Below are 12,742 nucleotides of genomic sequence, written 5' to 3'. Positions count from 1 at the left end.
CTATTATTATATACTGTCACCTACATGTTATARCATTTGTCAGCTACTCACTAGCACCATCATTTTTTTAAGCACACAATWATAAAAGTAAAGGGCAGCTTCTCCATGACTAATTAAGTGTTCTTTTACTAAAATAAGTACATCAACATGTACACAATTTTTCTAATGAAGTTATTTTCAAGGAATATTAAACAGATATGAAGAAAGGAATTTGCAAAACCGAAAGCATGCACATGACTCTTACTGCAACAACAGATAAATAAGTCACTTTGTAACAAAAGAATTCAAATAATTTGTTTTTAAATGTAAATTTAGATTCTGGAACAGACCACAGGCAAAATCTTGCGTTACTAGTGTAAATCCCAATTATCCTTTATATTTACAGTCAAATAATCAGAATTTAGCTCCATTATGTTCCTAATAAATAYACATCTATTGCCGAGAGCGAAAAATAAATACTATGAAATTCAGTAACATATATGAAGTACAAGTTACCAAATGCACAGTTTTGCCCAAACATCAGCAGGTCTCTTACAAGTCATTACCAAAAGTTTCTTTACGCACAGAAGAAAATTTGTCATGGCAAGTCCAGCCTTCTTCTTCTATAACTTAGGATATCATACCTCCTTACAAGCTATACATGGAGTGAAATGTTACATCGCAATTCTCTCTCTTTCTCCCAAAAGGTAAGGACTTAGCTGACCACACTAGCAAGCTCCTAAATTCTTTTGAAGTTGAAAATAAATCTTTCCCATAGACACATGGTCCTAGAATTTCTCACTGTTGTTCCAGTTTCTGTTAAGCCATATTTAACTCACTCTTCACATCTTTAGGATACACTGAGGATCAAATATTCTAGCTTGGATGAGAGAGGCATAGCACAGCAACACAGAAGCCTGAAATGCTAACGGAAGATTACTTCTGCTAGCCCTGGAGCTGGTGGGAGAAAAAATAAGTCTGAAATCACACCAATCTTCAGGATTATCTATTTCACACTCACTTGCTTAGAGCCTCAAAAGACTGTTACAACAGTCAGGTGAAGAAAGCAAGCAGAGGTGCTCCAAAAAGGTGCTTTTCGACACAAGAACTGTTCTCATTCTGGTTGCGAGAAGCAGGGAGGAGCAAAGCCACCGCAGCAGCTCTCCGCCAGCCAGGGCATCCCCACGTAGCAGGGCACAATGCAGTGCAGTGGCTGCGGCAAGCTCTGCTCTTGACAAGGGAGGCGCACAAGGAARCAGGGTGAACAAAGATCAAAGCCTGCCATAAATGCTGCCTGGAGACTCAACCCAAACCAACTTACCCCTTCCCATATAAACATCCATAGAGGGAGGCTTTAGGCAGCCATATCCAGGAGCCTTTTGTGCTCCAAGGTGAGCTGTGGGAGCAGCAACAATATCGGAGGAAGGTCATGCCAAGGCTCTTTACTGCAACCCCCCCACCTCACGCTGGGGCTGTGCTCTCATGTTGGCTTCTGACCCTCCATGGCTCAGGGCCTTGAAGAAGCCCCACAAATACTGCACGCAACAGCTCAGGTCAACATGAATAGAGAAAACAGTGATTCAGGAACATTTACCCACTCTCCTCCCTAAACAAAAAGCATGTTTTCTCCTAGTCCATTCCCCTAAAACACACAAAGCAGCAGAGGAGCTTCTCCTCAGTGCAAAGAAATAGGGCAGCAACATGACACGTGCAACTCAGAAATCTCCTATCCTCTCCTCTATTTAGGACCCTTTTTGGTATCTGCTGTCTTCTGCTCACACATGTGGGGGTTGGAAAAAAAACCAACTACTTCATTTCAATTAACTAAAAACCCCACAAGAGCAGCTTGTCAGCCACATGGCCATCTCTGCTGATGCTGCTGTACACCTTAATTTAATTCCACTTAATCCAATTCATTGTCTTAAAGTGGTATCTCACTTAATACAAGAACTTCATTCAGGATTACTGCTAAAATACAGCTCACAACGCAAAGGTCTTGTTCATTGTGAGAGCTGCCTCCAAAGCATACATGCAGATGTCTGCTTGGCCTTTGTGAATGCAGTACACTGTCAACTGATACTACTTAAATTAAAATAAAAAAATAGTTGATAACCTTAGATCACCAGTAAGATCACCTTCATTTAATTAAGGAAAACCAAAGTGTTTTGGTTGCACATAGCCCTAAGCTTCAAATCATGTGTTTAAAGCATATATACAATTACTCTGTGACGGCTTCACCTGAAATAAATTATGTACAGCAGAAGCTCATTCCAGAGGCATGGGGGTTTGCTGGCCAGTACTTATCACAAAATGGAATCAAATCATTAACATCTCTGGCATGTGATAGCAAGAGGGAAACATTTCAAAGAAGGGATACTTGTTGCAGACTTGTTCATACAATTTCTCTCCTAAACAGCAGTAGAAAAACCACTACATTAATCTTCCTGGATGCTGCAGTCATGTTCCACCACTGCTCTAGCTACTTAAAGAGTACAAGGTAAGTATTGTTAGCTTGCTTTACCGCATGATTGAATTAACGAATGGTATGTGTACTCAATGTATGTCCACTCTCTCAATACAGGATTTGTGCACCAAGCCAGTCATTGCATCCGCTGAAGCCACAATGAAAATATCATGCATTTTTGACTAACACAGCAATCGGGCAGCTTAGTTTTGAGAACCAACCATTTATAGATGTGAACCACTCGACTGTCTTGTGATACCTTCAGATGAAACAGAATTGCAAGTGAGAAAACAAAAAGAAAGCTTATTTTATAAACAAATCCTTTAGATTTTAAACCTATTGCTAATCTTGGCCTACAGGGCAGCCTGTGAATTTGCTACACATGAGAAGTACACAGTGATTATTTGGATGTCAGATTCTACACTCATTGAACAAGAGAGGCCTTCTTGCAAGCGGTTAAAATAACTTCATTATTAATTTTTCCATTCGTAAGACTCCACGAAATTAAAAAGAGTCAAAAAACTGGTATGATTTCTCTCTCTTTTTTATCAGCCAGAATAAAGACTTAGCTCATCAAATCACAGGAATTATGCCAGAGTAAAGTATTTGGGCCATATAAATCAAGTATGTACTAATAGATTTTCTAAGTGATTTTAAAAAAAAATAAAGTTCTTCAAAATTATATCATTACTACAGAGCACTCAATAGTAACAAAATCTGCTTGTAAAGTGATAAAATACCAGACATATATGCCATTGAATAAGTCTTACCAGACCATCACAATTGCTAATAGCAACAGAAGCTCCAGGGATGTCAGTTATGTCTCCAACATAGGCGCAGTTGGTCCGCAGGGGCTCTCTTTTCCATAACCTCTCTGAAGTAGTTATGGTGTGACTTGTGTTCCCAGCATCTTTTCCATTTCCAGTTTCCACAGAGTCTTCGTACCACTCCACTACTGCCTCGGGAGCCACCAAACGAGTGTTGGGTTTCAGCCTGAGGTGGAACTCCCTTCCAAAAGCAGTGACGTTAAAATACAGTTGTTTGGGGCTTTGGGATACCTCCCTTGTTGATCTTCTCTGATGATTTGCAGAGAGAATATTGGAGATATAGCTTCCATCTGCATTGGTACTGATTGGAATCACTAAACCAAACGGTCTTGGTCTGCTTTTTGGTAATTCTGCCAAGAAAAATATCCAACACCAAACTAAAATTAGAACCAGAGTATGGAACAAACTTGAAGAATGAAGAACAGACGCATGACTAGACAAGTGTATGTCACTAGAATAAACTGTAAATGCAAAGATACAATATGTCATTACACTGACTGTTACGGGCTACATTCATTTCAGAGAACACTCAAACTACAGTCAATTTACTATACAACACACAGCAGTTACTATGTTTTCAGGCTTAATTTCAATTGCAATGTGTGTTGGATGCCTTGACTCCCATTCCTTTATCCCCTATTTAGGTTCACTGTTAGAATTACTCTAAATCATTCAGCTCAGGAACAGTGAAAACCTGTGTATGTTCAAAAAAAAAAAGGACAGAGGACAGCATCACTTCCAACACCATCCATACCACTTAGGTATGTGCTAAATTATCTACTTGCTAGCTAGTCTGGACAGAAGCAAGACCAATTTAGTGTAGGCAAATTGGAGGTACACTTTACTGGTCTCTCTACTTACTACACTCAGACTTGCATATCTTCACTTGGGTACCATATTAGCAAGGCCTTTGGTATTCTTAACAAATCATTTTTTACGACAGAAATGCTTGTACTGTTTTTATGTAAACTCAGAGAGAACACGTAAGAAAAAAAAGAAATATGTTTAACGCATCATCATGTTAAGCAAGATAAGATAAACCAGTAACAATGTGAGAACAAGCATATTCCAACATTAGGCAAATAATATGGACAATATTAAGCTGAATGAACCCAAGAAGCTGTGTCCAGTCAGGCATCTCAAAAAGAAAAAAAGAAAAACCCCACACCATGGAAGCTGCGATACACATTAAGCACGTGTAAAACATAGTTCACATGCAAAAAAAAWTTTTTTCATAAAATTTATATAGCAAACTCTGAAAATATTCATTTATATTTATCTGGAGAGTTTTCTGGGTTACAGGTTTGCTTAATAGCCAAAGAAGAGGTAGCCACCCTTTTGAATTCTCTTATAAGAAAAGCCATGGCACTCTTACTCATGCCTTAAAGAACTGTTTGCTYCTGTTGCAAGACCTCCATTAAAATTTTGAAAATAAAGTGCCATAATTGATATGTAACTGCAGTTTGCATGTATATTTGCCCCATCTCAAAAAGCTAAAATACAGATAGAGATACAGTTTCTTAAATATAGTCATTGCAGTGGTGAAGAGCTATGGTATCAACTGATTGATGTCAGCCCTGGTATGAGCAATAACTCTTCCCTCTACAGATCTTCTCTAACAAATGCCCTTACCCAGAAACTTGCTATTCCTCCTCATCTTTGCATAATTTTAATAACAAGAGTTCAAAAACAATAGAGAAGTTAATTATTTTTAAAAACCTTTATAAATTCTTAACTAAATCCTGCACCTCACTACAGCATACAGATGCTACAAAACCAGCAGAGCAGCACTGTGTGGACAGCACTGCCTAAAGAAATCCTGAGGTAAAACTAGAGTAGCTCWATGACATTACCCATAGCCAAGGTAATATGTCCTAAGCACAGAGCAGTGCCTCCTTCTAAGGAGAAGGCACTACTGTAATATCTCTAGCAGTCTCCAGGATCTCCAGGTACCCGATGGTGCAGTTAGGCACGGCTGAGGGCAACCAATTGCTAGGAAAAGTTATCCCAAAGCTAATTAATTTAGCAGAGATACCAGCCAGGTCAGCAAAGCCAGAGCGGAACATAGATAACAGCAATTAAAGCCACGTTGGCCTATCATTTGCCAGTGATCCCCACTGGTCAGATCAGGACTCCTGTCTCATTAGCAGCAACATTARCTGACTGGTAAACTTCTAATTGGGTTCTGAATTTCCCTAAGTGAATACAATACTTGCTTAAAATAAGAAAGAAAAGAAAAAAAGTCCTCTCTTTCTGTATAGCAGTCCCTTACTTGTATCCTGGAAATAGTACTCTTAGCCTGAGAGAATAAATGTTTCCCTCTCCACTCTTCTGCTATTCTTAGACATTGATGAGAAAAGGAAGAGACTCTTCTTTTTACACGGTAGAGATAAAATATCTAATAGGAATTTAACTGCAAACACCAGGTAGCCATTCTTAATTTACTCAGAGAGGGGCCTCTCTCTCTCGCTAYGGTTATTACTCATCATGCTTGCTGCCCCAAATCAGAATACACAATATTTCCCATTGCTCTAAACTAATTTTACACACTGTAGCACAAGTCTATCAAATTAGTGTATCTTTTCTCTGAGACCTATGTAACCCATGAGTAATCAAGGTATCAGGTGTCCAATTTTTATCCTGTAAAAGAAGAAGAAGAGCCAGTCGCAGGCCAGGTCAAGCCATGGGTCAAAGCACTGCTAGAGCTGGGCCAGAGCCTGATTCTTTTTATCTGTGTATTAGACTTGATGTGAAGGTTTACTAAAATCACTTTGTTATCATTTTGTAATCACTCAATACAAAGAATTAATTCCTCCCTCTTTTCTTCCTGAAAGAACTGGTTAAAGCAATATTAGAATGATATTAGTGATACTTTTATTTAAAAGGACTTCAAGATTGAGTAGCTCAAATGTTACTACCAAGTACTATTGAGAAATCCTCAAATTCATAGAATGAATGAAATTAACTAAATTTTACCCATTCACAATTTATATCACATTTGAACTGAGAATTTACAGAGGAAAAAAAACTCAGTAGCTAATTTCTCTCTCTGAAGCAGCAGCTGCTTATTTTAAGACTTACGCTCTGAACTAATAACTTCAGTAGGCAAATGTACCTAATGGCTTCACTTAAGTGTTTTTCCTCGCAAGTATTTTCAATTCCAGTTACTGACCCAAAATAACTACAAYGGTGGGAAAAACTTAATTTCAGCATTCTGCCTCCAGTGGCAGTTGGGCAGCTGTATCTCCCCATCATCCCAGAGACTGAGCACTTCAAAGGAGGCCACTGTGGTCATCTTCATGGCATATTCAGCACTGCCCTGGCGTCATCAGGTACCAGTCAATAGGAGGGGACTTGACAGAAGAATAGTACATGCTACTGGCAGAAAGTACAAGGACGTTTAACATTTTGCTATATTAATATCTTCACATAACACGCAAATGCTACATCTAAGCAAGTGAAAAGGTCCTAATAAGTCAACTGTTCTGAAAACTTTCTCCATGACCTACAGCTACCAGTCAAAGTGGGTTTTTCTGTAGCCAATGCAACCATTTTGCTATTACACCTATAAGAGGAGGTTCTAAAACTGGTATCCCTAATCTCAGATAATTCCCATTTAAATCACTGGGAATTTTGGGTAAGCATTGCTAACCTAGCTCCTTAGCRATGGGACTAAATCAAAACTCTAAAGTCCTTTCTATTAATTAGACCAGGCCAACAACAGGAGACAGAACTGCTGGGCTGCAGCTCCTAACTGGGTCACAGCAAAACTCCAGATCCTCACACTCCTCAAGTTTCAGGGATGAGGTTTCTTTCACAGACTGACATTCCTACTTTTACCTCACTGAGATTCTTTGGGGCTTTTTTAAAGCAGGATGTAAAATGCCAGAGACCACAGTCTGGTGACCAAATTCTGTGTTCACTGCACAACTGAGAAATGACTTTGCACATCTTGCAGCAGTATTCCCAGGTTTCTACTTGTGGGGGCAAAAAAAAATGTATTTTTTCTAGTAACAAGAGCAGTCAGCTAGCCACAGGAAGATAGGAACAAAAAAAATTTTTTTCAAGTTTTTGAGTCAGCAGAAACACTTCCAGCATCACTAAATGCTGAGCTAGAAGAGGAAATGCCTCTTCTTCAAAGGTAATTAAAATTAAACATGGCATGACTAAATACTGAAGACATCTAAACTCCTCCACTGACTTCTATTACCCCTTTTTCCATAGACACCATCATCTCAGGAAATGCTATTCCAACTGTAGGTGTTCTCTTTCCTATACAAAAATTTCAGAGTCGTCCTGTTCTGCTAATTCACAGCTTACAGTAATGATCAGAGAATACAGAGAAATAGGAAAAAAAAAAAAAAAAACACTTAACTGAAAATTCTCTTCATTCTTTCATCTGGCTTTAAACTGCTGCTACACTTGCACAATGTGTAAGTTGAAAGGAAACACTCATGAAAGAACATCACATTCTTTCATAATGTGCCAAAACATAATTAGTTAGAGAATGTCTCTGAAAAAGAGCCTATCCATAATTTTTTCCCCAAACACAAACGAAACTGAAGAATTAACACTACCAGCTCACAGGAGTTTTCTTTGCACTGTAAAAGTGTCGACAATCGACAATTGAGGTTCTATACCTTTTTTTCTTTTTTTCTTTTTTTTTGGACAACTACATTTGGAAGAGCAGTATTTTTGTTGGCAGAAGATTTTAAGAAATATGTTGACCAAAAATTTTTCATGTGGGTGTCCACAGTAGTCTTCCAAATTCATAGTCATCCACCTGAGAAAGTGGATTTCAAGCACACAGTCTAAATTAAAATCAGCTAAAAGCAGAAACTTCTGAGAACTCAGACAAATTATTTCTGTACCTAAATTTAGCTACTCAAGTACAAAGACATTACTTTTCTTGTTCTTTAAGACATATTTAAACAGCAGCTATTGTTCATTTTTTTGATCTTTTCTTTGCTAATATTGGATGTAAACATATTTTGTTAACAAGACCATCCTTTTTCCAGCCTTCGGCATTACAGACACAGGACTAACTCAAGTTTTTAACCACATGAGCTCCTTCACTCATTACCTATGAAATTACATCTCAGGAGTGAAAGTGCTGGCAGCACAATTTGCTCACAAAAAAAAAATTTCAGCTCCATGACAACAAGATGTAGATTAACTGCCACGTGCAGTAACCACCTGCCTCTTCAAACTACTAGGAGATATTTCAAAAGTAGGAATACCAAAGTGGAAGCAGACTAAAGTTATACCAGTTAGTCTAGTCCTACGCTTTTTACCATAAAGCTGTGGCTTTGATCGCATTGGAACACCTGCCGGCCCCGTTACTTATTCTGGCATCACCCATTGCTGAACAGGGCGGGCGGCATTTAGAGGTGATCAKCCTGTGGCTCACAAGCTCATGACCAGTTCAAACGTTGCTCCAGCAGCGGAGCTACTTTGCCTAACCAAAAGCATCAGCTTTTTGGTAAGGCTGATGCTGTATAATCAAAACGCGTAGCAGGAACCACCGGTAACATCCTGATCAAACTGACCAACATTGAGCTACAAGCCACATCCCAAACTGTCCCGCACTGATATGAAGGGGCGACCAGAGAGCTACTGTCAGCTTTCAGAGCTCCTWCATCTCTCTTGAAGGATGTATCTGAACATGGTTTGTAGGGTCAGCATGCTTGGCTACTTGCACAAATAGAGTGACGCTAACGTAACACCCCAAGAGCATAAGTGCATCTGCAACCTCTGAACATAATTCACAAACTATGATACAACCAGATTGCTGGATATCAMAGACATTTTCTAGTGGAAGCACTGGAAAGGACTCCTGAAAGAATTACACGCTATTGTAGGAATTAACAGGTCAGCACATAATAAAAGGATTGTCCCAGGTTCTGGTAGATTAACTTTGCCATAGATAATCAYAATGGGATGAGCACAGAGCAGCTCCAATTACTTAGCAAAGTGCTTCTTAATAATGAAAAGAGATGGTACAGTACCAGATAGACAACCTTAGTAGGGATTTCATATTCCCTTTTTTCTGCCTTCATTGTAGGTGAACAGTGTCCAGAAATGAGGAAGCAGTTTTGGTCTCTGCTTTTCAATCACCTGAATCAATTCAGAACTATCATTCACTCTGTATTTAGCTGCCCTGTGCTGGCAGAAATGCTCAAGCAGAAAAAAAAAGTTTAAAAGGAGAGATGAATTTATTGAGAATTTCCAGACARCTCTGCACCTAAACAGGGATAAGGCTATGCAATGTACCTCAATACCTATAATACATTCCATACTGATATTAAAAAAAAAATCTATACACTTTTATTTATCCTAAGTGGCTATTCAGGCTACAAAAAAAAGATTAGCTGCTGACAGCAGCTAGCCCTGGGTCAAATCAAAATATACAAGACCAATGCAAACTGACACTTAATAGGGACTTAAAAGTAGGACAGCCTGTTTGGAGGCAACCCTATTGCAAGTTTTACTGTAGTCATTAAAGCTCTAGACTGAGCAAACCATATCTTTTCAATCAGAATTTTCAGGATAAAATATGTTAAATATTAATAGTTTAAAAACCGCAGTGCATGGAACAAATCCTAATGGCTATAAAGTGGGGGGTTTTTTTGTTTGTTTGTTTGTTTCCAGTTTTATTTTGTTTTGTTTTGAAAATGCAGATTCTCCCCTCACAAAAACACTCTAAATCCCTGAAAGACAGCACTGGTCACAGACAATCCAGTCCTGGTACACTGAACAAAAAGCCACCGAGCCACAGTGCAGTTATGCTGAGGAGCAGACACAGACAGGTCGGCAAGCGCTCGCTCACTGGGCACTGACCAGTGCTGACTTGCATCCGAGCAGGGCCTTGCTGGGACGTTTGGGAGGATGGCCTCACGGTGCAGCACGCACACAGACTCACTAGGCAGCACAGCTTTTTCATCTCCTGTCTGCCTCTCCCCAGGTAGAGGAGGGCAAGATTACAGCAACCGCGGAGGCTCCTGCCGTGCCGTGAAAACCACGCAGAACACCCGTCCCACACCAAGTGCACAGTCCTGCCACTCAGGGCTACGCTTCGGGGATCTGATTCACCCTGTACYGTGCAATATCAGGTCTCCTGTGGTTCCTGCATGCCTCAAATGCTCCCAGACTACAGCAATGCTGGGGCCACMAAAGAAAGAAAGAAGCTAAAGAAAAGAGCTTCATTTTACACATTAAGGAATTTTGTCTAACATACAGTATAATTTAAAAGATGCATTCCCTGTGTAGCTTATGGTTACTAAAATTCAAATACAATCCATATCTCATGGAAACAATCAGAAATAAAACACAGAAGCAGCATACTTCTGGAAAAAAAGCTTGTTTGCCAGTTTAAACACACCTGGCGGTCTCTACTCCTATTACTCATCGATCACAATGGAAATCAACCACTTGGTTGGAAATCATGCACTTAAGAATGCAGTGCCAGAACTGAAATTGAGACAAGACCTCCGAAATTTAGAAAAATACTTGAAATTCTTTTCTGAACAAAACCTCAAATCAAAGCCTGAACTAAAACCTCAGAACTGGAGGTCTACTGGCAACTGGAAATACAATTGCCTAGGATCCTTTTTCACCGCTACAGCTCTTCTCAGCGAGGAGTGCCAAAGCCCTGCACAGACAATCGCATCTTACAACTTTGGCCAAATTGTTATAGTGCTTATTTCATAACTGAGTGAACTAAGAAACAGGTAAGAGGTGGCATACACAGATACTAACACTCTAGGAGAGAACCTGGGGGATRTAATGCAAGCTTCTGCATCCTTTGACAATCTCTTCCATGCAATGGAGTGCTAAATTACCTGTTATTTTAAAATAGCAGGTAATCTACTGAAATTAAATTGCATGCACATGTTCCCAATTATATGAGGTTTCCTGTCTTCAGAAAATAGTTAAAGACGCTGAACATTCAACATGAAGTACTCTGCGGGCACTGATATGAGGCTTTCATTTCAGTACCATCATGGACACCAACTCTGTACTATCACATCTTATGTATTTATGCCAGTTTGTAAAGCAACAGCCAACAATTATCTTTAGGCATGCAGCCAGCATGCTGTGCTACCAACAGAAACACGCAGAGGCTTCTGCATTAGACTAATTTTTCCAGCTAAGAGAAAAGGTTGAACTCTTCCAGTAGAGAAGCAAAAGCGTCTAATGACAACAGTTTGTCCYGGACAAAAGGAGCAGGCAGTTCCTCCTTGACACAAAAACAGAGAAAGACAAACTATCTGACTCAAAGCTGGTTTGCCATGTCTTTCAAAGGGGTGGTTTAAGCGCACTGCAATTTTGAACCTTTGTTGTTTTGTTTTCAAAAGGGAAGCCCAGATTTATCAGGTTGTGAGAACTGATAATGAGACAGCAAGCAAATTAAAGTCATGCCACATCACTATGAAGAAGCTACAAATGCTCCTGTCTGGTAACAGGGTGGGAGGACACAGGAGAATGCCTGWCTGCATAAAGATCATTTTTTTCCAAAAAAATAAACAGGTTCACTGAGCTTAGGTTTTTTTTACTTCCTTTGAAATAACAGGAATAATGGTTAACAAAGCTTACCTGTTTGGATCTTTTGTTCTTTATCAGCCTGCAGAAGAGAAAAGAAACACACACACACACAAAGTTATTAGTATGATTATTAGGCAACGTGCGACTTTACAGTGTTTCTCGAAGGCTGAAAAGTTACTTGGTATGAATTGACTGGTTTTTGTATTTCTGCTTTTAGTTTCCAGGGATGGCATTTTTCCTTAACTGAATGAACAGCTGTTCTCTCTGATACACTAACCAAGTCCGTAATAAGTTTAACATAAATACAGTAGCTAAGAAATCCTGATTCTGAATGAACCATTCTATAAATTGTGACCCTGTGCCAAAAAAGGGGGGGAGGGAAGAAAAAAAAAAGTTCAGTGGCCAAATAAAGGCCTTAAACTTAATTAAAGTGATGAGTTCTGAGGCGCAGAGGTGCRGGGGCCACGATAAGGCATGTACGCTGACAGGTCACCTTCACCTCGATGYCAGAGAGCAGCAGAGCAAACCAGACTTCCCCGGCAACAGCTAGGACAGAGGCGCCAGCCCGATGCCAGCGCCAGGACATCCACTCGCGTGACACCCGGGCTCGGTTAGTGGTGGCCAGAGGCAYGCTGCACCCGGGGCCCTGGGCGAGGAGCTCACAGGCTGCCACTGGATCAGGCCCAGCTCCGGGGATGCTGCGTGCCCGGCTGAAGGCYGCTCCGCGTCTGGTACTCGCCCCGCCGGAGCGGGCTGAGAAGGGCGCCGAAACGCGYGCAGTGGAGGAGGGGGAGAAACACGCTCCGGGCAAGAAAGAGSAGAAGCCGGGAAAGGCTCCCGAAGCGCCTCCTCTGACCTGTCAAAGCCCGACCCGCGGCCCCGGGCTGGTCCCCTTTGACACGTGCGTAATGGCTGATCCCCCCGAGCG

The 12,742-nt window shown here is 40.4% G+C and overlaps 1 protein-coding gene across 1 annotated transcript in view; it reads right to left on the bottom strand.

Moving 5' to 3' along the window:
• Nucleotides 1–12,400, bottom strand: part of ADAMTS3 (ADAM metallopeptidase with thrombospondin type 1 motif 3) — a 137,337-nt gene extending 124,937 nt beyond the window's left edge. The window contains exons 1-3 of the mRNA XM_085304138.1: nt 12,308–12,400; nt 11,866–11,893; nt 3,214–3,620 (exon numbers count right to left, since the gene is read on the bottom strand). Of these exons, the coding sequence (XP_085160264.1) occupies nt 3,214–3,620; nt 11,866–11,893; nt 12,308–12,400 (528 nt within the window). The remainder of the gene's footprint in view (nt 1–3,213; nt 3,621–11,865; nt 11,894–12,307) is intronic.
• Between the last annotated feature and the right edge of the window lie 342 nt (nt 12,401–12,742).

Source organism: Rhea americana, unplaced genomic scaffold, assembly GCF_003343005.1.
Source record: "Rhea americana isolate MKP2758 unplaced genomic scaffold, rheAme1 scaffold_203, whole genome shotgun sequence".
NCBI lineage: Eukaryota > Metazoa > Chordata > Aves > Rheiformes > Rheidae > Rhea > Rhea americana.
Note: the sequence above shows the minus strand (reverse complement) of the source record. Positions and strands in the feature narration are given on the sequence as shown.